This window comes from Hippocampus guttulatus, chromosome 16, assembly GCF_054856545.1.
Source record: "Hippocampus guttulatus isolate MCC_2025c chromosome 16, RoL_Hgut_1.0, whole genome shotgun sequence".
NCBI lineage: Eukaryota > Metazoa > Chordata > Actinopteri > Syngnathiformes > Syngnathidae > Hippocampus > Hippocampus guttulatus.
Genome location: NC_141276.1, coordinates 12,192,258 through 12,215,191, shown reverse-complemented (window position 1 = coordinate 12,215,191; position 22,934 = coordinate 12,192,258). Strand labels below are relative to the sequence as shown.

General features: G+C 42.0%; 3 protein-coding genes across 5 annotated transcripts; 1 reads left to right on the top strand and 2 right to left on the bottom strand.

The window, feature by feature from the left end:
* Positions 1 to 4,368: 4,368 nt before the first annotated feature.
* LOC147193202 (G protein-coupled receptor family C group 5 member C-like) lies at positions 4,369 to 8,880 on the top strand. Of its 2 annotated transcripts, XM_086133979.1 has the most exons (4): positions 4,369 to 4,627; positions 5,938 to 6,937; positions 8,247 to 8,350; positions 8,434 to 8,880. In XM_086133979.1, exons 2-4 carry the CDS (start codon positions 5,959 to 5,961, stop codon positions 8,536 to 8,538), a joined length of 1,188 nt encoding a protein of 395 aa, XP_085990105.1. In that variant the 5' UTR covers positions 4,369 to 4,627; positions 5,938 to 5,958; the 3' UTR covers positions 8,539 to 8,880. The 2 variants fall into 2 exon arrangements, with proteins under 2 accessions (XP_085990105.1, XP_085990104.1); XM_086133978.1 differs by lacking the exon at positions 4,369 to 4,627 and having other exon boundaries at positions 4,709 to 6,937.
* Positions 8,881 to 12,393: 3,513 nt separating this feature from the next.
* Positions 12,394 to 15,005, bottom strand: ccdc137 (coiled-coil domain containing 137). The gene is made up of 6 exons (XM_086133022.1): positions 14,877 to 15,005; positions 14,510 to 14,661; positions 14,196 to 14,421; positions 13,765 to 13,847; positions 13,159 to 13,238; positions 12,394 to 13,057 (listed from the first exon to the last, which is right to left on the bottom strand). The coding sequence occupies exons 1-6, from the start codon at positions 14,918 to 14,920 to the stop codon at positions 12,866 to 12,868; spliced, it is 777 nt and encodes a 258-aa protein (XP_085989148.1). The 5' UTR covers positions 14,921 to 15,005; the 3' UTR covers positions 12,394 to 12,865.
* Positions 15,006 to 15,246: 241 nt separating this feature from the next.
* On the bottom strand, positions 15,247 to 18,817 carry tspan10 (tetraspanin 10). Of its 2 annotated transcripts, none has more exons than XM_086133128.1 (3): positions 18,590 to 18,817; positions 17,654 to 18,219; positions 15,247 to 16,693 (listed from the first exon to the last, which is right to left on the bottom strand). In XM_086133128.1, the coding sequence occupies exons 1-3, from the start codon at positions 18,686 to 18,688 to the stop codon at positions 16,387 to 16,389; spliced, it is 972 nt and encodes a 323-aa protein (XP_085989254.1). In that variant the 5' UTR covers positions 18,689 to 18,817; the 3' UTR covers positions 15,247 to 16,386. The 2 variants fall into 2 exon arrangements, with proteins under 2 accessions (XP_085989254.1, XP_085989255.1); XM_086133129.1 differs by having other exon boundaries at positions 17,654 to 18,216.
* Between the last annotated feature and the right edge of the window lie 4,117 nt (positions 18,818 to 22,934).

The following is a 22,934-nucleotide window of genomic DNA, read 5'->3' as shown; positions in this document are numbered from 1 at the left end:
GCTGGCGCATCTCGCAAACCTCGGCCGACTCCATTGATTGGTGGAATCTGGCAGGGGCGTTGCCATAGCGACGGCTTTGATTTTGATTTTTTTTTTGGGGGGGGGGGGTGAGAGGTGCTATCAGCAATCGATATTCATCTTTTAATGGTACACGCAAAACAATGCACATACGGTATCTGGAATTTTTAAAACGTTCTTTATATTTCTCTCTCTAGACATTAGTGCTTTAATCACAGCAGGCTACCACTGAGACTATCCGCCAAATACAATCAAGGCTCCAATTTGCTCAGCTAGTGGCAGTCAATCAAGTTTCATAATCCATTTATGGGGCTTCCTGTTTTTTTTTTGGAAAGAGTAATTACTTTTCTGATGACAGTGTTTACCAAACTAATGGAGGGATAATTCGATTTGCGCAGGCACTGCTCATTTCAATTTACGCAAAACTCGGGTTTATTGAAACTGAATATGTCAATCAGGATTGCTTATCATCACATTGCGTTTTGGTAACATTTACATAAAGCCATCTGCTGTGATTGACACATTTCGCAGAGCATCCTCAAGGACACGCTGGGCCAGTTTGTTGTTAATTTACTACATCGAATGTCCTTTGCATGCCTTTTTGTGCATACCTGTTTGATGAATCCATCTTTAAGGCTGTACCTTGAGATATGAGTCGTCATTCAGACATTTTTTTTTTTGGCTTTGGCTTGGGAGCAAAAATCTGACATACATTGTTTTATCTCACGTCTAGAACAGTAGAACTGTTCCTGCATTCCTCTGAACCATCAGTCCAATCAAATGCAAATGTACGATATTTAGGGTTTTAAAATGTGCCATGCCCAGTTGGAGACAGACCGTGTAGCATCAATTTTGATAGAAGTCGGTTGTGGTAATTAAATAAAACGTTGATAGAGGAAAGGTGGGCAGTGTGGAAAAAAAGAAAAGAAAAGAAAGGAAAAGAAAAGAAAAATTCAAGAGCAAGACCCCAAACAAAGCCGCCATAATGAATAACCTAACCGTTTCCCAGAGGAGAGCTCGAGTGGCCTTAATGAAGACAACTGCAACAAGACTGGACTACGGAGTCTGTATGGAAATTACACTATAAATGGGCTCAGGAGATTTTCAAGGCTATCATGAATATGTATCAAGACGAATAGGGTTCCATCCCATTTAGGTTTTAAAGAGGCAGCTTTCCGTGACTTCATAATGCTGTGAAAATTGGTGTTCTATTGTTATATCCTCCCCATTTAGCCAAAATTAGGTGTATTTTGTCACTCTTCACGAATCTTAAAATCAATTCTAAATTTCATTTTAATGCATGTTAACTGCAGTTAGAGAGAGATACAGAGAGAGACAGAGAGACAGACAGCAAGACTGACAGAGAAAGAAAGACAGACAGACAGAAAGCATGTTGGGTAGCAAGCTAGCCAGTGAGATAGCAAGCTAGCTAACTAGATGGAGAGATAGCAAGCTAGCTAGTTTGAAGCCGTTTCTCAATATCAAGAACGTAGAGTACGGTCTTGTAAACTGGGAAAGTACAGTCTTCCAAATAGCACACTTCTTTCGGGCGGTAGTGTCTTTGTAATTGCAATGGTTGTGTACTTGTGAGCTACATTTCCTCCAGCTGTGACGTACTTCCTTGTCATGATAAAGGGTAGCCATTTTTCAATATCAAGAATGCAAAGTACAGTCTCGTGAGTTCGCCAGGTATGGTCTTCCTACAAACGTAGGAGTCTCTTCATAAATTGTAACGGAAAGACTCGGTTTAGTGTTAGTATCGTATTTGATATTAATTGGAAGCTACTGTGTGCTATTTATTTGTCTGACTGCAATGTTGCATGCCTGTGGGAATGGGATGCCCTTCATTAAGGTCACATTGCTTTGTCCTTGGTGATGGGTTCCTATGAAGAATCTATGAACAGAACCATATTGTAAAATAAAAGTGGTGGAGGCACGGGGGGGCTAACTTGTCAACTGCTGGATTCCTGTATCGACTATTGAGGGATCGATGCACCACAGGAGGCTCCATCACGCAGTCTAAACAGGACTTTTAGTGCAGGCAAAATGCCAGCTAGCTTCAGACAAAAAGGTGTCCCAGATGACCTTAATCCTGCAGTGGGCCTGGAGGGCATGTGCCCCCTCCCCCCTAACCCCAACAAAACCAGGACTGCAAAACAATACTCACATGCACTTTTCATTTCATACACACAATGAAATAAATATGGTATATAAAATACAATTGTCAATCACAGTTAATTTAGGTCAATATTATAAGTAGACAGCAATTGTCTTTGTCAAAACCCTCTAATTCAAAACTTTAGTCTAATACAAACATATTTTTTTTCCAATTTCATGTTGAAATATCACTTGATTGAAGTGAATTGTCTGTCTCCAAGCATACTGTTCATAATATGTTAAAATATACATATATATATTGTTTTTTAAATGGTACTGTATGTACCCTGATTCTTTTGTTGGACCCGAGATGCTTGACAGGACAGTGTCTCAAAATCAGTAAGATATATTAAAATATATATTGTCATTGTCTACGACTGGTCTATTTGGCAAAACTTTAAAATGTATTCTTTACCTTAAGTTAAATATTTTTATCTGGTGTTTTTGCATGTGATTAAAAAAAAACATTTTGGAGGAACATTGAATTGAATTGTATTGAATACAACTTTATTGTCAAATGTGCTGTACGTATGTGTAACATACAGCACAGATGAAATTTCTTCCATGCTTTTTGTTGGGAAAGTGATGACATTTTGCTCAATTACTATGAATAAAAATGTGGAAAATGAATTGTATTTATTATGTTTTAATGCATTTAATTCAATATAAATTGTGATTAAGACCGACACCAAGTTAATTTAAAATGATATCACTGAGGGCCAGCAATTTTCAGTTGTTTTGACAACAAATGAAAATGCCTTGTGTCTTTTCTGCAACAGGATTGTCTCTGATGAAAGAACAGTTTGATTCTCTCCTCTTCCATCTAGAACCACTTCAAATAAAAGAGCGTACGTAGGAAGAGTTGTTCCGATCGTATTATTGTCTTTCTTTTATGTTGTGTTCTGCTATGGTTGATCTGCTACGATGGTTATTTTATGTTAATTTTTTTGTAGCTATTGTGTAAGTGCTGTGGAAATAAAGATGGATTGTATTTTATTGCGTGTGTGTGTGTTTGTGGGGTTGGGAGGGGGGAGGGGATTAAAATACTGTTATTAGTAGTGGTTGAGTGGCCTGCCTTTCAACAGATCAATCAAAAAGATCCCCATTTTGGTTACATCATCCCATTCAGTCATGTGAACTATGAGATATTTGTCCATCAGGTGGCGCTCTGAATTAGGTGAACAGTGCAGCACTCTCTCCTTCTAAAGGATGAGTTATTAGTTTCACGTACACACACACACACACACAGTGTGTGTATATATATATATATATATATATATATATATATATATATGTATACATATATGTATATATATATATACATATATGTATATATCTCATCTCATTAATGTGACTTAGCTGAGTTCCAAAATAAGAATGGTACAGGAGTGGGAGTCAGTCTGAACAGGAGCAGGATGGGATGGGAGTCATTTTAACCAGGACGGGGCAGGATTATTTATTTATTGTTTACTATGGTCCAGGACTGTGGTGGATAGGATTTTTTTTTTTTTCTGTGGGAGTGGACTTGGTGAAAATCCACTCCTATGTCACATATACACAGTACACACGCGCCACATATTTACCCACATAATGCATAAATATAAAACTATATGGTAAAAAGAGTATTTTAATGTGACGTGTGTATACCCCTCATGGCTTCTTTATGGGACAACGCTGAAGAAATGAAACTTTCCTGCAATATAAAGCAGTCAGTGTACAGCTTGTAGAAGTGCACATTTACTGTCCCCCTCAAGACTCTGTGAACTCTAAACTGCTGGCAACAAAGGTGACTACACCGCGAAGTGAAACTGTCCAAATCGTGCCCAAAGTGTCAATAATTTAGTGCTGTATGTGTGTGTATGTATTGTCAAAATAGATTTTGTACTTTCTCTGAACACCAATACGAGTGATTAGGTTGCATACCTGATGAATGTGCATCAGCTGATAACCAAAAGAGGAACTCTCATCACAAAAGTGAGCTAATCAGGCTAATAATAAAAAGGCCATTAATCAGCATCGGTCTGTGCGTTATAACAATGCATTCTGACCCGGTACAGGGCAAATTTGAGTGGAAACGAGCCGTTCAAGAGCAGGTGAGTGGCCTCTTTGTTTGGCCCTGGAACAAATAAGCAGGCCGACTCCTAATCTCGCAGAATATGCAAAGCTGCAAACAACAAAGGAGAGGTCGGACGCTTAACAAGAGGGTGGCAGTGGCGCGGCGGCGCTGAAGTGCGGTCCATTCGGACGGCTCCAGTTGACAGAACGCGACCAGCAGCGGGTCGCTGACACAATGGCGCGCTAGCCCCTGAGACGAGGAGTGGGAGCATTGGGAGACTGCTGCACGATTCCACCGGGAGAGTGAGTCAGTGAGCAGGAAATTGGTTGGATTATCTGCTCGAACAACACAGGATTGATCATAAGAAGAATCCAGACACTTGTTGGAGCTGCACAGGTAGGACGCCAAAAGCTCATGTTATTTATGCATAATATGCTTTTAAAAAGAGAATATTCATTGGCTTTCAGTGTTACAAATGGATACAAACTCATAAATTGAAAATGTTGATTTTTACTTTTAGTTTGAAATCAACAGTAAAAATAAATCACATCAAATATGTAATATTTTGCACTTGCTTGAGTTTCTGACAGATTTCTCGAAGCAAATTTCTCATGGATTTGGGGTTAAAATCCTCAAAAACAGTCATTCTCAGACCGCGCATGATGAGTAAATGCATGACGGTCTGTTTAGTGTCATAAAAGGATGCTGACGGTTTTGCCTTCACAATGTCACAAGTTGACATTTAGAAGGCGGACACCGCAATCAAAACGAAAGCGACTGATTGGCACAGACGAAAAAAATCTCCCTTTTGCGGCGGCAGAAATACACCCTTCAACACCCATCGGCTATGTTGTAGTTCATCACTAACCAATTTAACACAGTGTTGAACTCATAAATGCAGTCAACATTTGGATGAAAAACCAAAAACCAAAGACAATCAAAATAATAATTCAATCACGATGATTAATTCTACTACCGTGTAGCAATTCTAGAAACTTAGGGATGCTCAATATCACTTTTTTTCAGATGCCAACCAAAACATTCACTCTTAGTACTCGTCAAACAGAGTACCGAGACCTCGAGGGCCTTTGCCATCTTCATTTTAACACAATGACAAAATATTATGAGCAAAACCTCTCATATCACACAAATGATGATTGATTAGCTGTTGTGTCAAACTGCCACATTATCTGCCGAGGAGGACTTACTCGATGTCCGATTTTCTTTGCCTTAAGCATCGGTGGCTGTATTGGCAGACTCCACAGAGAGCCAAAACCTCAAAACAAGAATGTATCGGCCCGATACCGATACAGTACAGTCAAACTTCGGTTTTCGAACGTCTCTGTTCTCGACTAAATCGGTTTTCGACCAAAGATTTCTAGTTTTTTATGCCTCGGATTACGACCGAAAATCGGTTCTCGACCAAACTGAGCGCATTTAAATGCGCCACTTGACTCCTCTCGTCTTCCTTACACGAAAAAGTGACACTTCCTCGTGTAGCGTTCCATTGTGAGCAGACGTGTTCAATAATTTTTTTTTAAAAAATAGAGCGTGGTTTCGGTTATCGAACAAATCGATTTTCAAACAGCCTTCTGGAACGGATTATGGTCGAAAGCCGAGGTATGACTGTACTTAGTATCGCTACTCACCCCGCCCTAGTAGAAAGCATCAATACTATACAAAGGTGGAAGATTTTGTGTTTGCAGCATCTTACCTTCAAGAAAACGATGGCATTGACAGGCCCGCCCAGAGGATGCGGGACCAGCATCGGCTCCATATACTACAACCTGTGTGACCTGGCGGCAGTGTGGGGGGTGGTGGTGGAGGCCGTCGCCGCCGCCGGCGTGCTGACCTCCTTCGTGCTGTTCGTCATCCTCATGGCCTGCCTGCCCTTGGTGACGGACAAGGAGAGGAAAGGCACGGTGGCCCTGCAGGCCGGCGTTCTCATTTCCACCCTGGGACTCTTTGGGCTAGCCTTCGCCTTTGTGGTGGGCCGCGACTCCACCAGCTGCGTGGCACGGAGGTTCCTCTTTGGCGTCCTGTTCTCGGGATGCCTGGCCTGCCTGGTGATGCACGGGCTGTGGCTCGTCTTGTTGCGGAGGCGTGGCCGGGGCCCCGGGAGCTGGATGCTGTGCCTGGGGGCGCTCGGGCTCTGGTTAGTGGAGGTCATCATCAACACCGAGTGGCTCCTCATCACAGTTGTCCGGAACCCGCCAAGCGGTACGGACGCTTCCGAGCTGTCCTGCGACTTTGCCAACCAGGACTTTGTCATGGCGCTGATCTACGTGATGGTTCTGCTACTCGCCGCCATTCTGATGTCCGTGCCCTCGCTGACGCACAGGCACAAGCAGTGGCGCCGAGACGCGGCTTTCATCCTGGTCTCCGGCCTCTTCACCGTGGCCATCTGGATGGCTTGGATCGCCATGTACGTCGGCGGGAACCGAGTGCTGGGAAACGCGAGCTGGGACGATCCCACCCTGGCTGTAGCCGTGGTGGCCAACGCGTGGGTGTTCCTACTCCTGTACGCCATCCCGGAGATTTGCTTACTGACACAGCGGGATCCGGACCTGGAGCCCCCACATGATGGCGACCACATCTACCCTTCCAGGAGCTTGGTGTTCGACAACATTCACAAGGAGCCGGAGCCACACCGCCAGACTGTGTACATGGAAAATAAAGCCTTCACAATGGAGGAACCTCCAACAGGTAACAGGAGCCATATTATACCTTTTGCTACATAGCCCTCAATCCTCAGTTAATTACCATTCATTTTACCATTTTAAAAATTCCAATGGATGGATCAGTTTACAGTCAATTTTCCAGTATATTGCATCCCTACTTGGGGCCATTGGTTTTCTACTCGACAATATTTGGGCAATGTGAACATGGACTGCCTTGTGGGGAAAAAATCCTTTCGCTGTTAGTTTTACCACAATACCAATTGCTTGCTTCACAACCGATTATTCTGTGGTCCCCATTTTTGTGCGCGGCAGGTGCCATAGGAATCTGCTCACTCATCTAAGTACAGTGAAACTCCTCTCCAACGAAATAATGTTTGCAGCAAGAAATTTTTCACAACAGGGGACTTTTCACGATAGCAAATTTATCTCAGATGTAAACACACACACACACACAAACGTGTGAGTACTCTTTATTTTTATTCCAATAGTGCATAACTATGCGCATACACTTATTTGACACTTCATATAGCCAACGTAGAAAGAAAAAAAAGGGAAAGAAATTGTGAAATTTACGATCAGCATTCACTTTCACTTACATCAATTTCTTGCATAATATATTTTACTTTGCTTCCTCCAGCTTTCATTTTTATTACTTTTATCCTGTCTTGAAGCCTTACATTTTTTCTTTTCTTCAATCTTTGGTCTGCAAAGATCCGTTTTTTTTAGCCATTTTAGCAATGCAACGTTCATGCTGCGTCTGAAACGAACAATAATAAATACTTCCTGTCCTACTGCACATGTGTAAGCCACTGTGATGTTTGCTGTTGCCATTTCCGAGCTAAGCAGTAGGAGTCGCTGTAGGCTGAGGTTGGATTAGACTTTTGCGGAAGGCTTGTTTTCGTTGTAATGAATCTCGTTACGAGGCAAGGGCAGAAAAAAAGATTTTGTATTACGCAACAGTGGGATTTTTCATTGTAGGGGGAGCAGAAAAATGGGGATGGTTTTAATGCATGAAGATGTTTTCACACTAGGGGGTATTTTCGCCCATGTAGGTTTCGTTGTAGAGGAGTTTCACTGTAGATTAAACTTCCACAAATGGACCGAAGTGGGAAAATAGAATGTGTGATGTGGCTGAAGTCAGGTTTCAAGTCAACGGTTGTATGGCACGGCAGAGGTTGGAGTCGATGGCAACTGGCATAGATGCGGTTGGGGAGCGTTAAACTCTGCTTCGCCATTGATAAATCGAGTTTGACTTGACTGTCGAGACACGTTAAGAGTCTTCAATGTTGCGTTTGTTTTGAACGCATTTTCTTTCTGCCGTCATTCATCATCAGTGCCATCAAAGCCTGTGTCACCATACGGCGCTTATAACGGTCAACTGCGAAGCTGCGTGTACCAGCCCACCGAAATCGCCCTGATCGCAAAAGGTCTGACCAAGGTGAGCAATTAATGTTTGGAAAATATCCAAATAAATCCCCCGTATTTTGTCCTTCAATACAGCGCGATTGTGCTTTCTCACAGATGGACCAGGACACGATGATGCGCCGCGCCTCGGCCTCATCTTTGAACGCTGGCGGAAGCAGCAGAAGCTCCCTGGATCACTCGTTGGGCTCTTTGGCCTCTTAGCAACCATATCTGACGCACGCAGTTCACAGAAGCCTGCCCGCCTTTGGCCATTTTGGCATGATGATAATCTGCTCTTTGGTTCGGTGTGTTTTTTGTTTACATAAAATCCCAAAATGGAAACTTTTTTTTTTTTTTGCACCAGGACATACTGTATTATTCACAGATCTGCTTTATTACAATCATGAGGTTATAATTTTACAGTTGTTGTTTTTTTTTGGTATGAAATGTATTTTTTGTGAGGAAAGAGGTCTTTGTTTGAAGGATTACCGTGTTAATCTCATTTTGAACGCCATTTTATCCTGTAGTGCCTTGAAATAATAAAATAAGTAATATCCTCATAAAGCTGTGTGAGAATTGCTGGCCAGAGATACAGCTTATTGCAAACCTGCACATTACAGTGAAATCAGAAATTCTGCCTATAGAAACAAAGATAGATGTTCAGTTTGTCTGAATGAAGCGTCGTGTTACTCGACGGTGATTCTACAAAACAGCGCCTGCATTGGATCTGATTGCAGCCAGTTCAGGTGCACCGAATGTCGTGACAAGTGTGTTTTGGCAGTTGCTAGTGGCAAAGCCACGTGAGGCGTGACGTGATCTGCCATTTGCATGCGTCGGCTCGATAAGCCTTGCAGCGGACCTTCCACTGGGAGTGGAAACGACAAGCGGGCAATAAATCCATGTAATCTCGGCCACTAATGGGACGGGTGGAGGGTGCGTTACTGTTTTTTTTTTTGTTTTTGTTGTTGCAAAACAATGTGCTATTATAAGGACATTGCGATTTGGTGGAATGGAGCGAGACGTTTGTTACACAACAAGCTGAGTGGGTTGCAAGTACCCCACACACGCACGCACACACACACAAAAAAAGAGCATAGAAAGAAACTAAACTTTTGCAGCGACAATAAAACGATTTTCACTCATGGAAGCAGCATTTCATAAAATACACCCAGTGTCACAAAACAGGCAATCAAATGAATGCAAATTTGTGCATCCAACAACTCAATGCAGCTGTGTTTACCTTTTTTGACAGAGTCGCATCGCAGCGCATTCCCAAGAGGGCATACAAGCAAATAAAACGTTTATTCTGGGCTTTAAGGGTCTCTTTAAGATCATTTTTAAGATTCACTAACATTACTGTTCATTGAAAATCATGAACAGTATCGCCAAATCAACCAGTTTTCCAAAATGCTTATATCTTATATTTTGTATATTTATATTGCATTCTGTACTGTGTAAAGTTCATTTTTTAAAGATTATTTTTTGCATGCAAATACTTGTTTTTCTACTTTTTCCCTCCGAACTTTGCTGCTGTACATGGCAAATTTCTCCATTGTGAGACAATAAAGGTTTTCTTATCTTATCGTTCAAGCGGAACATTGAGTATATCCTCAGCGGGAATATATATTATAAATTCTTGTACCGTCATAAAACATTTTAAACCACAGTAATTTTAGTCATACTTCATAAATAATATTGTGCCTGCGAGTATTGTCATATCCGATTGTGTTGACATTTCCGCTGCTTAAAGGCTGTATCTCACTGAGTAGCGAAGGTCCGCAAGCATGTGCCACACCTTGCGAATGCTTTTTCATCAGGGTTCGTTCAAGGTTGCAAAATTTTACGGCGAAAAGAAAACCTCTTTGCAGCCATTAAAACTGTTTGGGAATGTCTGGAGAACGCCTTTGCAACATAGAACCTTCACCGCTCAGTAAGATATGAGCTTCAAGGGTTAAGACACCATTGTGGTTTGTTAGCTTGTCTATGGTGCTTTGTATCGTTGCTAGCCTTGTTCGTTAAGATGAACGGATTGTAACTTCTTTTGTAATTATTTTGACAGTAAATTTCATCTCCAAGTGCCATTAAACAGCGTTGAGGTTTTTGTGGGGGAAATATTTGTTTACTATCTGCCAAACCGCTGCTTGTTGTTAAGTGAGTTGAATTCACTGCCATGCTACAAGCACTGGATCTCAAATTCTTTAATTGAAAGTGAAAAATAAAAAATAAAAAAGTGAAAGTGAAATAATCAATGCAAAACCTATGTCAGGCTTTCTAGCTTTTGATGCTCCAATTCCATCCATCCATCCATTTTCCGATCCGCTTTTCCTCACAAAGGTCGCGGGGGTGCTGGAGCCTATCCCAGCCGTCTTAGGGCAGTAGGCAGGGGACACCCTGAACTGGTTGCCAGCCAATCGCAGGGCACACAGAGACGAACAACCATTCGCGTTCACACTCAAATCTCTAGACAATTTAGAGCGTTTAATCAGCCTGCCTTGCATGTTTTTTGGAATGTGGGAGGAAAACGGCATGCTCGGAGAAAACCCACGCAGGCATGGGGAGAACATGCAAACTCCACACAGGAAGGCCGGAGCCAGGATCGAACGCACGACCTCTGCACTGTGAGGTCAACGCGCTAACCACTGGACTTCCGGGCCGCCTGCTCCAATTCCAAAGATGCATATAAAAAAAATGCCGCTCGCAGGGAAATGTATCCAAATGGACGCAAACAAAAGCACTATTTGATGCCATCGGTGGGCAACCCGGCTAAGCCCGCTCCCGGGCACTCGAGCTGTCAGGTGCACATGCACGGCCACGTGCGCGACACCACTTCACGACCTCAGCAGATGCGACACTCGAGCCCTCACAAACAGCTGCGCTTCCTTGTTACCGCAGCGACGGCAGGCGGATAAACACAAGCAGCCACTTGAAGGCTTTGCTGGTCAAAGCTGATCAAACAGCGCGGCGCTCATTACTATTATGATGCTGGTGTACGCCATATTTGACAAAGTACAATCTGGCTGCTGTTTGTTGACTTTGTGGCACAGGTCAGCGATGACAACAAAGGCCTTGCTCATTGCTGGATTGAGGGTTAACCTTCAAATGAATTACATATGCAAATAGACTTGCCGCCTGCTAATAAGTGCTTCACTTTTCAACATGGATGTGATTGATTCTCATCTAGCAGCTTACACATGTTTTTATGAATGTATTGTACTTCTAGTACACCGCACATATTATTAAATACATTAAACAGGCAGTTAGGGGCCTTTCCAGTACAGTATGCTGGTTAATTACAATTCAGTTGTATTTAACATTTAAGTAGGCAAGAGTACGTTGGCATTTCGTCTTTTAGAACCGCTTGTACTCAAACCCTTGAGCACAATTTGTAATCAAATTTTATGTGCAAAAGATTATGAATCTGAAGTACTTAACAAAAATCGTGTCTTTAAAATCAGTGATCAAGTTCAAACTGCATAATGTTACAGTGGCTTAAAATTGTTTTTTTTTTCTTTTTTAGGAATAAAAACTCTGCCTTATTATTGTACAAACACTTTGGTCCTGCGGCTGTATTCTAATGTTGGTCATTGTGGTCCTACTGAGACAGCCAAGCATTTTGGGGGGAAAAAACACCAAAAAAAAAAAAAACATGAAAAACTGATTTTCATTATGAATAGCTATGAATTTCGACTTGTTGCAATCACTTTGCTGTTTTTTCTAACACTGCATCATTAAAGGTTGTTACATTCATTTGTTACGGTATAATTTTATCATGAATAAAAATCAACATTTTAGTATTTTACTCTTTATATTGTAAATAAATAGCTAATTAAAAGTCAATTGCAGATTGTAAAATGACAAATATTTCAATATTGAAAAAAAGGTGTCGCCAGTTTGAGTCTGGAACTAATACCGGTCAGTCGCTTTTCTTTATTTTCTATTGAAATTGTTACATCTTGGAAGCCAAGCCGCATTAAAGTGTGTTTCGCTGTTTTCTTACCAAACGTGTTTGTTGATTTTGATCGGGTAAAACACAAAGAGACATCAGCTCACAAGAATGATATGAGCAGCAAAAAATACTTTCCTCTTGACATTATAAAAACAGTTTATTATCCCGTTTAGATAGCATGGCACCACAGTCCTGCAAATAAATGCAATGGATTTGTTTTCTGAAACACAGCCCTCAGTAGTACTGTATTGCTGAGCGCACTTCAGCAGCGTCCGGTTTCTCTTGAGTTCCGTTCCAACATTTCTAGGCCAGAATTGTCAAACTTGACGAGAATTACGACGTACCTTGTCGTATGAGAATGTATTCCTACACAGACTACTTCATCGCACGCCATTCGTAACCTCATACGTTGATACCATTGTAAACTGAGGACTGACTGCCTGCGAACAACAAATAAATGCTTGACAAGATAACAGCATTTAAATGTCTCCGCTCAGCCTTGGGTTGCGAATGCGTCGTCCTTGCCGGGCTTCAGCCACATCACATTTAACTGCAAAATTCCCACAGTCACTTGAGGAAAAATAATCTTGTAGCGGTGCCCCATCACTGGGGAACCTTGCGCCTCACGGTCCTGGCCTCTTCCTGTTGCTGCTGTCTCTGTTTCTTCAGCTGCCGATAAGCCAGCACGGCCCGCTGCCGCTCCTCCTCCATGATCCTCTGCCTGGCCATGGACGGCTTGGTGGTGGGCGCCGGCGCGTGGCCGAGAAGCGAGTTGAGGAGAAGTTCCTTAGCGGCCTATGGGTCAAACAGGTAACAGATGAGAGAAACATGTTGTATTACGACTTGGTCGCATGACATGCCAATTTGGCATTGTACGTTGGAGGGTTTCGTTTTACCTGAGGCTTGATGGGTGCTTTCTTGGGTTTGCTGGTTAGTGAAGGTGGTTCCATTGAAACCTCGCCGAAGGGAATGTCATCTTGTAAGACAAAAACATTGTTTTACTGACTTAGTTCTGTCTGGGTCATGAATTAAAGGAGACGACATTTTCTGCCAAAACACAAAAGGATGAAAAATATGTATATACGTATATCATTGCGAGCATCGACTTGAAATCACTCAATTTTGGAGTTGATGTGACCATGACTACTGGTCGTGGAGCTCGGGCACTGCAATGAAAGGTTACTTTCCTTTCAAACGTGAAAAAAAAGGCATCAGTTTCATGATTTTGACTTCACTATTCCTTACAGATGTCATCGCGAAATTGCCGAGGCACGTCTTAAGGTGAAACTCGAATGTATCCGTGTCATTGATTTCAATAAAGAAAGAAATTGAATGTGAATTGGTTTTCGATCACCATTATGAAATGTAAAATCATTGGCCGTTGGATGGGCACTGCAGAGAGCAAACTATTTGTATTTTAGTTACTTAGTTAGCAAAGGCAGTGTTCCTTAGATTGTCCGCAGACTAAATTACCATCGAGCTGCATTGCTGAATAACATTACCTTGGAACATTTCCTTTTCCAACTGGGCCTCACGTCGTTCCAACTTTTTCTGCTGTTGCTTTTGCGACTTCTGTTTGTTGTACCTGCGGCAACCAATGACATGCAACAAACACAAAAGGTTGAAGTGCCATAAATCCATTCTGGCCGGCCACAAACACATTTTGTTACACTCGCTCCTTGCAAGTGTATTCACTTTGTATTTGTGTGTTTGAGTGAATTGCATCAGTGACTTGGGTTCTCCTTGTTTTATGTTGACTTGAGAGGGAAGAAATTTCATCTGTGCTGTATGTTGCATATACAGCACATTTGACAAAGTTGTACTTGACTTGACCACATGCGAGGTCAGTACAGTGCATTCTGTGGCCCTTTGTTTTTTTTCATTTCACTCGAGCATATTATAAATCAAGGTGCCACTGTAAAAACCTGCTTACTCTTTCTTTTTTTCTGTCTTTCTCTGGTCTGCGGGCTTCTCTTGTTTGTCTTCATCCAGCTCGGGTTTCCTCTCCACCTGGTTGTTGGTGAGGAATAAGACCTGCTGGGACTCCATCTCCATGCGCCGCTTGTACTGTGACTCGCTTTCCCATTGTCCTCGCTTGAAATGCGGGACAGCTATATCGCTGACATTGGACTTCTCTGGTTGTCTATGAAAGTGGATGGCTAAGGGGGAAAAACGTACAGAAATGATGCATGATTTCTTATCACAAGTTTGCAGGTTTTTAATGACTAATGCTTTATATTTGCTCACCGTTTCTTAATTTGCTTCCCTTCAAAGAGCCACTTTGCTCCATCCTCTCCTTGCTCTTAATGATCTCTTGCAGCCTGAAGGGGATGTGCTCAAGGTGGTCCTCTTTTTTGTCGGCTTTTGGGGCTTTACCATCTCGTTTCTGCTTCTTCGCACTAACATGTAGAAAGATTTGCTTTTATTCGAACACGATCTGTAGTAAATAGCATACTCATTGTCTTTAAATAGCTAAAGATGCTCGTCTAAATCTTTATGACTTTCACACCAAATTCAACAAAAATTACCGTCTGTGGTAAATGTGTAACTAGCTATTGGCATACTAGCCGCTAAGCTAACAGCTGCTTTCAACCTAACGTAGCGTTTACATTACCTCGGTTCCCCAGAGTCGTCCTTACGCTTCTTATTCTTCCCCATGTCGACTCACGTCGTTATTTCAGCACATGTGAAATGAACACAACTAATGTTCTCACGTGGGGCCCCAACTTCCGTAGCGTTAACCCTTTGAACTATGACGTCAGAAGAGTGTCGCGGTCGGAATTATTTTTTTCTTGTTCTTGAAGTTCTCGTCATGTCCTAACAGGTAATTACTTAGAAGAGTATATTGTTTTAATGTACACAAAAATAATCATGACTTTTTAATCCCCGAGGCAAAAAGAAACCGAAATGACGTTCCACCGCTAGTCACTCGATGGCGAAGTACCAGTAGTTAGAAAATCTGTAACCCCAAACGCGGTCATAAGTGTACACTGTACAGTCTTGTGGGAGCAATAAGACCGTTTTTTGCAGAATTTACATCTGAGCGCTATCGTCTAATGTACAGACTGAAAAAAAAAGATATGCAACTACTTTTTTTTTGTTGCCGAAAGCCTTTTATTTTCCTTTTAACTGGAACATACACAAATATCTCACATAAGTGATGAAGAATACAAATCTCAATTGTTCGAAATGAAAGCCAATGCAGATTGTCATAAAGTGAACAGTCTCAAACTAGGCAGAGCAAACCAAGTCTACTCGACAAATCATTTGCAGATGACCTTACCAAGGTAATTTAATAGTGACTGGATTTTATGGACCAAACCATTACTTCAAATCCAAAATAAAATGTAAAGAAAAGTTAAGCACATTATTATAAGATGAAAATAAAATTCAGCACTGTTATGCTGTTGTGTGTGTCCAGTATGTGACAGGTAACCTGCATAGTTTTAATGTGGACGATCGATTAGTCATAGCAAATACCTCGTAGTTGAATACAAATGCAACCTATGAGGAGGAGACTGACGTGTCTGTATGTTAGCTGTAGAAAAAAGTCATGAGAAGGACAGCTTTATGTCCTAATAGCGAATTTCTCCATTGTGAGACAAATAAAGGTTTTCTTATCTTAATCCAGTGGGTGCATACGTACTGTATGTGAGGTGTACACATCGTACACCATTAAATAAATGACCCCGTGCAGTGTGTGAGAGTTAGGGGGGGATCACATTATACAGTAATACAAAATACCCTCACAAGCACTGAGGAAATATGCACCCAGAATCTCAGAACTGTGAGGCCAACTACGGTATTCGTCCACACCATTATATTGCATGTCAGAAAATGCTACCACAGTAGTTTTGATTGGTATCTGCGGCTTGCTCCCATTTGGGAGAAAATAAAATGGTGGCTCTTTGCCCGGGTAGCTGCCAAGTGATAGTTAAAGAAATAAGGGGGCCACAAACTGAGCAGATTTCTTCTCGACATATTTTCAGAAAGAGGCAGGTCACCCCCCACAAAATACTTGGTTGTGTAATTTCACACTTGATGGGTGAGCAGACATTTTAAAAGATAAACATATGCATATTATCCCCATGAAATATCAGCAAAAAGTTCCAATTGACCTGTGGTTACGCGTTGACTTTATGCCAATGGATCCTCTGTTGGAGTCGTGTGGTGACAAACACAGTCACGACCTGGACTCCCAGTAGGACCAGCGCCACGGTCCCAATCAATCCTTGGTGCTGCTCCAACCACCGCAAGATGTTCCCCAGGCACCCTCCCAAGAAGATAACACTCTGTGCGCTGAACTCATCCAGCGCTTGGGCGTCCAGGCCGCACTGAGAGTTCCACATTGTGCCGTTCTCCAGTGGGTCAACGCAGCACGTGGCCGGAACGCCACAGGCCAGAACTCCTGGAGCTGAGCAGTTGTAGTATCTGCGGGGTAAAAATTTTGGAAATGAATTATTTTGTGACACATGCACTGTTGGTGATGTTAAATTATGACATTTAACTTGAATATACTCATTACACTTGTCGACTTGACCAGTCAATGCTCTGAAAGCCTGCCCTGCTCAACTGTCAACTGTCAATCAAAGACCACGACCAGGAAACACCAATGCAACTTTATCCAGCATCTTTCTTACACCTACACATAACTACATGGCTGGAATACACCCCATCGTGTCTTTGAAGGACTTTTCCATGCCGCAACAATAAGGCAATCTGAAGCAGCCACGCTACGTGAATGCCATCCACACACATGCTGGCTGTCACGTTGAGCTAGACGTCATTAAATTAAATAGAAAAACCTCTCTACCCTCACTCTTCCGCCTTTCTCTAGGTGATGTCAGTGCACTCACGGCCAACAACGAGGCACTCTAAAGAGGGCCCGCCGACAACCCAAAATAAAGACTAGCTAACTGCATGATAAAGTGCCAGATAATCACTGATGCAAATGAAAGCGCTCAAGGGAGTGGTGGGGCTGTTTTAGCATTAAAAAAAAGAAAAAAGTCAGGATTCCCAAACTGATTAAAACAATGCCTCTAGAATGAAGCACGACAATAATACAGTAAACCCCCAAGCATCACAGGCTCCACGTTTACGGTTCCGCTATTACAGTTAATAACTCTACTTTGGTCTTAATGTTGTTTGTATCGGGGGTAATTCTATTTTCAGCCACCGGATGACAGCGCTCTTAATTTGAGGTGTCAATTTAAAAGAACAACATTTATTACAAGTCATTTATTACAACATAATTGAGTTTTTGTTGAAAATTATTGAATGTCATCTGCTGTAATTGTGCTTTTTACGCCTGCAGAAAGTTATATATTTTTCGACAAATTTCTGCATTCACTTCACGGTCTTGAAAGTTCAAATCCACCAAAGCCAACTCACATGTTGACCTCCCAGTCGCGATACGTATCTGCCCCACAGCACTGCAGATTGGACTGGATCTCATCTGTGATGAACCTCAGATCCAGGTCGTCCTGGTAGCGAGCCATGGCAGCCAACATGGCTGACCGTAGGACGTTCCCGATCTCTTGTTGCACACTGTACACCACGATGATGGCCAAAACCTGCGCCGTGATGATCACCAGAAGCATTCCGGAGAACAACTTTAACAAGAAGGTGTTTTCCCGCAAGGCACCCACGCAGCCTGTCAGGCAGAGAAACGCCAGCAAGAGGCCCAGAGTCCCCAGCAGCAGCATCGGGTCGGTGCCCATGCTTCCGATTTTCTCCTGGGTGAAGGACTCTTTGCTGATGAGGCCCCACAGCCCCACAGTGAGAAGAAGCAGACCCAGGACAGAGAACATGAGGTTGCTCAGAACCAGGAGGTACTTGAGGAAATAGTCGATAAAAGAATAACCGTGGTTGGGGTGGATATCTTTGAATCTGGGCTCCCGTTCACCACTTGTGACCACTCGGTGATGCTTGGTGGTTCCGTGGGGTCCCGCATCCTCCTTAGTCAAGAGAAAACACAAGAAAATATCATGTATATTTATACACATTGGTGTTAAAAAATCTATCTATCGATCTATCTAAACACATGCGGATCAGATAATGGATGGATGGAAATGCACACATTTTAGCTTAATGCAAACAAACATTGCAAAACATTGATGGACTAATAACTAGCATACAGTAGGTCGTGGTGTCATAACCCTTCGAACAATGAATATGTGAACAAACACGTTAGAGCAATTGATGAGTTATGACCCTCTGTGACTTTAATTATTGGCAAGTACCGGTATGTACAATACTGACCAAAATAAAGAAAGTTCCTGAAAGTGGAATTACAAAACACAATGAGACAGCAGCGTGACCTTTTACCTTTGGTATGAGCGGGCTGGACTCATTCGGTGTGTCTTCCGTCCTTTTCCAGGCCCAAGGGACTCTTCTTGTCACCAAATATCTCCTGATGCTGTCCATCCCTGGGAGACAATCCTCCGTGTGCGTTCTTTCAACCGGTCCAATAAAATGAGGCGAGACATACGTGGAGTGGTTTGCAGTGGAGCATGTGAGCCCAGGCGCAGTCACCGTGCTGCGTTTGGCCGCGGGGGGCTGTCAGGCGTGCACATTTTTTTCATCATGTGAGAGTCACAGTGAGAGGATTAGACAGTATACACAGTGTGTGTGTGTGTGTGTGTGTGTGTGTGTGTGTGTGTGTGCATACATGCATTACGTCACAAAAGGAACAAGAGACTGAGGAAAAATTTTGGTCTCTTCAGGTTGATTGACCATTGTGTACATAATTAATAATTTACTGAGTTAATAACAACAATCAAATTATATTGAGCAAATATGATGAAGTTAATACACGATAACAGTGATTTTAAAAATATGGGTTTCATAAATTTAAAAATAGTTTTTAAAATATTAGAATAAAAAATGGTAATTTGAAATTTGTTTGCAATTGTTATATTACAACTAAAGTATAAATCCAATTTTAAAATCATATGCAACATCCTCCTTTACAGCAGTGAGATGCTTATTTTAGACTGTAGGGAGACATTGTATATGTTACTTCAGTTCAAACTTTAATTTACAGTTTCAAATTTTATGAGGGCCACTTTGAGCCTGGAAGGAAATTGGGTGCGGCCTTGAGATATGAGTTTGTATCTCAAAACATTCATATGTCAAATCATATTTTGCCATTGAAATGAATGGAAAAGCAATTGATTGGTGGCAAGTCCACTGCTCCCCCCCCCCCCCCCCAAAAAACAACAAAATGTGTTTTTATGACCCGACGTTGTGACCTGCTGCCATCTTGTGGTAGGCGCCTGAAACACATCAATTTCTCACATTTTTGCTTGTATCGAAAGGCAAACAAACAAAAAATCAGCTCAGTGATAGTTTGTAGGCCTATTTCTATAAATCTGTAATTCAAGGCTCTCTATTTTCAAGGCTCCATCGCACTTTATTCAAGGATTTGCCAGTCCAGTTCCCAGACCTTAACCCAAAAGAGAACTTGTTGGGTGACGTTAAAAAAAAGAAATTTCTGAGTTCATTCTGTGGAATGTAATGCAGTCATTTTAGGCTGCATGAGCAGTCGATAGACTCCATGCGATACAGATGTCAAGCATTTTTCAAAAACAGTACATTACTTTTAATAATTCACCTGAATGTTTCCACAACTCAAAATGTTTTTGTTTAGAAAGACGGCAAAATGCACATCCTCGCTGGAGAGATACACTCTTCTATCAAGCAATTAGAAAAGACAAACAATACATTTTTAAATTATTACATAATCAGATTGAAGGTCACGTGATTTTGTTGCCCAGATGTGTGACCAAAACGACTTCAAGCAAGCTGTAAGAATGCTCTGGCTGGACCGTTACTGCTATTTTGCAGCCCACTCTGATGAAAACATGAATGTGATTAAAATTTAAAACACACACACACACACACACACACAGCAGATGATCTGGAAGATGCAATTTTAGCCTGCCACGATAGTTTTTGTGCAACATGTGTTGACTCTGCAGAGGGAGTGGCTTTTGGGCGGCAAATACGATCAAGTGCGGGATCGAGGTGGCATTCACGTTGTTGTTTTTGTTGCCGTGTCCCGAGGAGAGCAAAACGGTAAGAGGAGAAACTTTAGCAGTTGATTGCAAATGTAATGATCATGTTGTTGAATCAGGAAAGTCATCCGTGTGTGAGCAGGTGCCTCGACACAGTTCGGAATTGAATTTTATTTGAATTTTGCTTTGAATTTCCTAGACTCTGTAAAGCAGGCTTTGCCTTGTGCATGAATGGTGCTGTAGAAGGAAACTTGGGACAAGAGGAGACAATGCACATTCGAGGGGCTCTTCTCCTCCTCTGCATGATCCAAGTGGCTCGGTCGCAGAAATGGAAACAGGAAACGCCACATTGGTACCCAAAAGGTAAAAAATAAACACTTTTGGGTTGGTTTCTACTTTGTACAAACAATTGCATATAACGCATTGTGTGTGTGTGTGTGTGTGGTGGGGGGGGGGGGGGGGGTATATGGGGGGTTAATATAGAACGGAAAGATGGCAAGGCTTGCAGCAACTTGACCCAAATACTGGACAACTGGAAATTTGCCATTTTAACTCGCATGAAGGAGCTGCTCATCAATGACCACGCGTCCGTCCTTCCCGAATACAGTCGGTGAGTCAGTCAATTAGCTCTCGCTCTCTCTCCCTCTCTCTTATATAGCCATCCAACAATTTATCCATCCAATCTTTCTGTTGTTCAGTTTTGTTTTTCTACCAGTCTTACAATCTATCATCATCCATCCATCAGTTTCTCTCTCTCTCTCCCTCTCTCTTTTCAGTCTTACTATCATCTCTCTTTTGTCTATGTAAATGAAATTACATTTTAAAAAAACAATGAAAAAATACATATGATATCAACTGTAATTTCTTCTTCTTCCTCTTATTGTTATTTCCGCCGAGCCGCACAGAATTAGATAACAGCAGATGCCTGATCACATGTGGTCATGGCAAGCTGCTTCTACTTTGTGGTGAGCTCATTGTAAAAACGTCTCCGAAGGAAAACTGGAAACCGATCAAAGTGGCAATGACTAATGTGTTTATGTAATCTGGCAAAAACATTCCAACCACCTGTGGCAAGTTACTTGTTTTTTTGAGTGGGAATCCACATTTTACGGAAAGGGAATAGTTGTGACCGGCCACTGATCCATCCCCGTGTTCATGCCCACCCATGTAGGATCGCTCCTCTGTCAGACGCTCTGGGGGAGCTCCACAGACAGTTCAACGCCCTCAAGAATGACCTGGCGAGCCTCACCACAAAGTTAGATGGCGTAGAAGCGTTCGTGGAAGGCGTCAAGGACGGCAGTTTCACACAGAGGGCTCGGCCCGGCGCCGGTTTGAGGTTGGCCCAGATGAGGTCTTTCCACCCAAGCAGAGTGAGAAGAAGGGGGCCGCACAGACCCTAGTGTCATTTTCTTCCCTTCTTGGTTGCAATCAATACATACATACTAATCCAATTCAGTTAATTGTCCTGCTACTTCTTGTGTGCTTGCCTTGGCTACAGGGCCAATATAAACATAAATGAATAACAGTCATCATTACTCTGTGACTCAGTAAGTTGCAATAAAATGTTTTTTTTCTTTGCAAAGGATAAAGAATATATGCCTGTGAGTGTAATGATGGTCGGCAGACGAGGTTCACGTTTTATGCGACTTTTTAATAACAACGTGGCAGAGCAGTAAAACATGCGGTGTGCTCACTCTTACAGTCACTTCCTGGAACTCCCCCTTATAGGCGGGACATGTCAATCAACTGGAGTATGACATATCACAGTACAAACTTTCATAAAGCACTACTCATGTAATAATAGCCTATTATATGACAGTGAGTATTGTAATGTTGTCTTTCACATGTGGCACACAACTGTTTGTGCTTGGATGAGGGTTAGTCCACCATGATGCTATTTGTTTTACCATGGCACTTTCCATAATGTGTTAGCATTAAGCTTGTGAGGCATTCCTCAAGCAAAGTTGTGCAATTGTTCACATAAACAGGAGTTTATACGTTAAAATATTTCTTAGAGACTGCGACTATTAAATGGTCTATATTCTGATTCTGCATTATGAATTTTTTATTTCTTGTACACAAATCTTGGAGTAGTTGCTCATGCACCCAAAAGGTGTGCAATCAAGTGACGAGGTAAATATTTAGTTTTCAGCACATTTCTGAAAACGCATCTCACAGACATGTTATGAGTTTGCCTGGGAATTGTTTTAAAATGTGGGAAAAAAAATTGCGAGACAGAATGTTTCCTTGAACACCCTCTGTAATGCTGTGAAATTTTTAGCCACTAGAGTGCAGCATGCATGCAATTGTCCAAGGACAAAGAACGCACTGTGGGGAAACTTGCTCATTTGATACGTCCTGAGGAATTTGGAGTGAAGCCGTCCTTTGCATTTGAACGACGTTTTGATGATTGATAGCATTATGGATCGTATAATGCAGATCAAAACCGATCTGGGTTTAAGTGACTCGTTGTTAAGGGAACACCGTGGCGACAATAAAAGTGATACAAACAAATGTCATCTGTCAGTAAATTACACAAACGTAAATTTGTATGATTTTATACAAACATGTCCGGATTAACTGAAACATTAAGTAATTTTTAGGGTTGAGGTTTACCTTTCAAAGATATCAGTCCATCCATTATGCGAACCGTA

Bases quoted from the DNA above. Each gene is read 5' to 3' on its own strand.
- LOC147193202 (XM_086133978.1), top strand. From the start codon at position 5,836: ATGGTCGAAAGCCGAGGTATGACTGTACTTAGTATCGCTACTCACCCC. The intron at 6,938-8,246 runs GTAACAGGAGCC...ATTCATCATCAG, and splicing joins AATGGAGGAACCTCCAACAG to TGCCATCAAAGCCTGTGTCA. The intron at 8,351-8,433 runs GTGAGCAATTAA...GCTTTCTCACAG, and splicing joins TCGCAAAAGGTCTGACCAAG to ATGGACCAGGACACGATGAT.
- ccdc137 (XM_086133022.1), bottom strand. From the start codon at position 14,920: ATGGGGAAGAATAAGAAGCGTAAGGACGACTCTGGGGAACCGAG. The intron at 14,422-14,509 runs GTGAGCAAATAT...TTTCCCCCTTAG, and splicing joins GGGAAGCAAATTAAGAAACG to CCATCCACTTTCATAGACAA. The intron at 13,058-13,158 runs GTAAAACGAAAC...TTTGACCCATAG, and splicing joins AAGCACCCATCAAGCCTCAG to GCCGCTAAGGAACTTCTCCT.
- tspan10 (XM_086133128.1), bottom strand. From the start codon at position 18,688: ATGGACAGCATCAGGAGATATTTGGTGACAAGAAGAGTCCCTTGGGCC. The intron at 18,220-18,589 runs GTAAAAGGTCAC...CTCTTGACTAAG, and splicing joins CCAGCCCGCTCATACCAAAG to GAGGATGCGGGACCCCACGG. The intron at 16,694-17,653 runs GTGAGTTGGCTT...TTTACCCCGCAG, and splicing joins CGCGACTGGGAGGTCAACAT to ATACTACAACTGCTCAGCTC.